The 4,387-nt window shown below is 48.6% G+C and overlaps 1 protein-coding gene across 1 annotated transcript; it reads right to left on the bottom strand.

Moving 5' to 3' along the window:
- Positions 1-643: 643 nt before the first annotated feature.
- On the bottom strand, positions 644-3,339 carry LOC146021173 (uncharacterized). The gene is made up of 3 exons (XM_083154973.1): positions 2,868-3,339; positions 2,358-2,426; positions 644-1,436 (listed from the first exon to the last, which is right to left on the bottom strand). The coding sequence occupies exons 1-3, from the start codon at positions 3,337-3,339 to the stop codon at positions 1,147-1,149; spliced, it is 831 nt and encodes a 276-aa protein (XP_083011099.1). The 3' UTR covers positions 644-1,146.
- Between the last annotated feature and the right edge of the window lie 1,048 nt (positions 3,340-4,387).

Raw genomic sequence — 4,387 nt, 5'->3', positions numbered from 1 at the left:
TAGTGATGATCATCCAGGCTTGCTGCATGCTGCACAACATAGCCCTGTCCCAACCTGCCTATGTGGAGGAGGAACATGCAGCAGTCGTGCAGGAGGCCCAACCTACCACACCTCGGGTAGTGAGGGGTACGCAGAGGGGGAATCTGGTGCGCACACACATCATCAGCCGTTACTTTTCTGGTAAGCACATGTGCCCTGTACTCCAAAATGTACCTGTGCTGTAAGTGTACTCATAAACAAATTTGTGACCAATACCATCTGTTTCCACCTACATTTAGCCTAATACACAGAGCCCAAGGGATGCAGCTGGTGGTGCTGACCTATCCCTTGCTGGTATCAAGCTTGTAAGTACATTTGATACATGTATGAATGAAGTTTGCAGTAAAACATGGCTCACTGGTGTTGTGGAACTACACGTGCCAGCATGCCCTGACACACTATAACCATTACAGTCCAAACCATGAGTGTCAGAGCCTGCTGGAATATGTAGATCCACAACCTTTGACGGGCCAGGAGTTACCCCACACTACTTTAGTGCAATCCCATTGTCATATACCATTACAATATGTTATAATTCACACAATAATTGGTTTAAAAATAATACACAAACACAATGGTATGCGTTTAGACATTTTTACTTCAGGCTACTTTGTCAGACGCAATCTGCATTTTTGCAGGTGAAACATAAAAACTGTGGGGGCATGTTACAAGATGTATTGGATATTACAAAACTATCAAACATATGAGCTACCTTCTCCCAGCATCAGGCAACCCTACACCACTTCTAGAACCTGCACCAAGCCCACCACGGGTCCTAATACTCCGACGGGGTGGGGAAGTGGGGGAGCCACTTATTGGGGTGCTGGATACACTGCTGAGGGTTGATGCTGCGCCACCTCCGACATTGGCTTCCAGCTGCTGTAGTTGGGCCTGCATACCTATTAAGGCATTGGTCTGCGCTCTGCATGATTGGCTTAGTGCAGCTATACTTTGCGCAAGGCTGCCAATATGGCTATTCTGTTCCCTTACAGCAGAAGTTAAATCTGCAAAACGGGTGTCAATGCTGTTAGCAATGAGCACATGAGTGCCTACACCTACCCGTACACTACGTGCAATTTTGCGTAATTGAAGAAACGTGTCACGCATTTACCCCTGGATGTTACCTATTTGCAGGCTTTGGGAGGCCATGAATTCTATTTGTTTGTGCTTGAAATTGACCAAGGAGTTAGCTACTTGGGAAGCAGAAGCTGCTGTATGGGGTGTGTTTGTGGGTGGGGGTGGGTTGGGAGACACCCCACTTGGGGGAAGATCACTCTGTGATGAGGTCTGTATTTCTTCCTCTGCCGCAAAGATCTCGACCGGTTCAAGAATGATGTCCATTTCGTCTAACACCATTATTGAAGAATCGGTTTGGTCTGTCCCTAGTTGTATAGTACCTGTGGATACAGATAAAGAGGTAAGTACTGATGCATATATAGGCCAGACTGTCGTCTATACTGTTTTAGAAAGGGCTTGAGATGCTGGACGCACATACCTAGGGGTGTTATGTACTTACACATGTACCCCGATACAGCATGTAACATTGACATTAATAATAAGTCACATGCCTAGCTCAGATTACATTCATTTCCGTTGCAATGTAGCCGCAGGAGCAGGGCCGGATTTATCACTAGGCCCGTGAGGCACGGGCCTAGGGGCGGCACCTGTCTAGGGCGGCAGCCGCCGGGCACCTGCTGCCGCTCAGTTTGTCAGTCTGACACTGACTTTTACAGAGTGGCCGCTCCTCAGTGCAGGGAGCCTCTCTGCATCCCCTCAGCATTGCTGTCGGCTCAGCTGCCGCTGTACCTGTCCCTCTTTTGGGCAGCAGCGCTGGAAGCGTGAAGCCACAGTTCTGTCCCTCCCTCCGTGCAGAGCATACAGGCAGTATGCCTGCCCTGCTGACAGCCTGTAAGTCCGGAGCTCGTGTTCCGTGCAAGCAGCAAGGAACTATTCTCCCTGCAGTACACTCAGGTTACGTAGCCCTCCCTTCTGTTATCATGCTGCTGCTGCCTGCTACACACGAGTGAGCGAACGGAATGTGACTCTGGACTGAAGCACTTTAACTGTTTGTCTCCTTTCTTTTAAACAGTAAGTGCTATTGCTAATAGATTGTCATTTTTTTTTTAAATGGGTGCCTCCAAGTGTGTACCAAAGCTACACCAGAGTAGGGGAGGGGGGGGGGGGTCCAAAATTGTGCCTAGGGGCGGCCTGACCACCAAATTCGCCCCTGCGCAGGAGATGAATGTAGTGTGAGATATTGTTGATGTGACATGGGTGTGTGTACTGTATGTGTAATGGCGTGTTTTTTGATGATTTACCTGCTTCCACAGATTCTGCAGCAACGGGCCTTCTTTTCTTGGATGCCGCAGCACTTCGGGATGGACAATCTGTGCAAGGAAAGATGGCCAGCCATTATGGACCTTACAATGGATAAGCATTTTCAAAAACCATGCATTCAAATTTTTATTTTTTTTCACAATATTATTTTGTTAATTTATTATTAAATTAGTGGACACATGAAAACTATTGGATAATCTGTGGTATGTAGTCATGGCAGGTAAACCACCAGTACACCTCTGTGTTTTTGGCCACATACATGTTAGGCTGCTAGAAAGAATGTTACAGTGTTGATCAATATGAGCAGTTGTGGAACTACAAGGCCCAGGATTATGAGCAATTTGAAAGTAGGAGCAGGCAATTTCTTGTGCATGACCTTGCTGGGCTATGTAGTTCCACAGCAGCACTTTACTTAGCATAACAATTCAAGTGAACATTACAGTTATAATACATTGGCATGTATGTTTAACATTGCATGTGGTCACACTTACCAGCTCTGGATGGCGTTTGCGGCCTATCGGTATCCGCCACGTGCCTGCCAGACAGGACCTTAGGGGGTATGATGCGCTTCAACTTCACCTCATACGATGTGTAGCACACAGTGGTGGGGCTTCCTCCTCCAGTCTTGGTGGCCTCCTCCAACTCCATGGCCATTTTACTTTTCAACTGCCTTTTGATGTCATTGAATCTCTTCTTGACATTTCTGACCAGGCGCTTGTGCTGACTGACAGCGTTCACCGCCTGGGTAATGTCCTTCCACATAGCCCTTTTGCGCTGTGCAGTGGTCTTGTGGTGAGATTTGCCAAGTAAACGGTCAAACACAGGCATGATAGCCCGGACAAGTGCAGCATTTTCCTCATATGAGAATCGGACCTTTCGGCCACTTTTTGTGCGGCCAGCTTCCACCTCCTCCTCCTCCCCCTCCTCATTTTCTACTCCAGCCATGTACCCCTCCTCCTCCATGCCAGTATCTTCCTCCTCCTCACCTCCATCTTCCTCCACCTCTGACATGTGGCCCTCCTGCAGCTGCTGTGGGGTATGGTCAAGGTCTTGGCTATAGGATGGGGATGCCAGCGGATCCTCCACCTCCTCCTGCTGGGGCTGGACGCCCAGGACCTGGTCTGGGGCTGGCCTTGCTGTGGCCATGCTGCCTGCCACACTGCTGGCTCTCCCACTTGGCTGGCTGCTGCCACTGCTCCCTCTGCCACTGCTCCCTCTGCCACTGCTCCCTCTGCCACTGCTTCCTCTGCTACTTCTCACTCTGCCACTGCTCCCTCTGCCACTCCTCACTCTGCCACCAACACCTCTTCCTCTACTCACACTGCCACTGCTCCTCTCCATGCTCCTTACTTCCTATCAAAGAGTGAAATGGCGCCAATGCCCCTTTATATAGGGGGTGTGATGCATAATGGAGGGGACAGAGGTAACAGTGCAGGGAGACAAAACTTGGCATAACATTGAATAAATAACAAAAATAGGAGTACAAATAAAGAGCGCCACAGTTCAATACACATTACAGCTTAAATATAAGTAGTGAGGACTCAATCAACATACAACTAGAGGCTTGAGGCCAATGATGGAGATGAGTATGTGGAGGAAGATGGTCACTGAGAGTTTGAGTATAGGAGAGCTGTGAGTGAAATGTGAAGAGAAATGGGATTTGACAACAGGAGGGAAGAGGGCCCTGCTCAGAGGAGTTTACAATCTAGTAGGAAGGGGAGACAGACAGATTACAAGAGTTGCAAGCAAGTGGGTGGGGGCTAGATAGCAGGATGTAAACAGGCAAGGGGTCGGAGAACCCGCTAGTTTATGCAGTGGAAGGGTACGCTTTGATGATACCACCGGGGAAATTTTTTGAGATCTGGTGCCCAAATACACCTTGGGCCTTTTTCTGACATCTGCCTGGCACCCAAATACAACCTGGAGCCTTTTTTATATACAAACCTGGCTATAAAATCCCACCTGGAGTCTTTTGTGACCTGGGCCCCTTTTCAAAACAAAGGTTAACACC

This window comes from Crinia signifera, chromosome 7, assembly GCF_055691185.1.
Source record: "Crinia signifera chromosome 7, ASM5569118v1, whole genome shotgun sequence".
In the NCBI taxonomy this organism is placed as follows: domain Eukaryota; kingdom Metazoa; phylum Chordata; class Amphibia; order Anura; family Myobatrachidae; genus Crinia; species Crinia signifera.
This window is presented reverse-complemented; position numbering and strand designations above follow the sequence as displayed.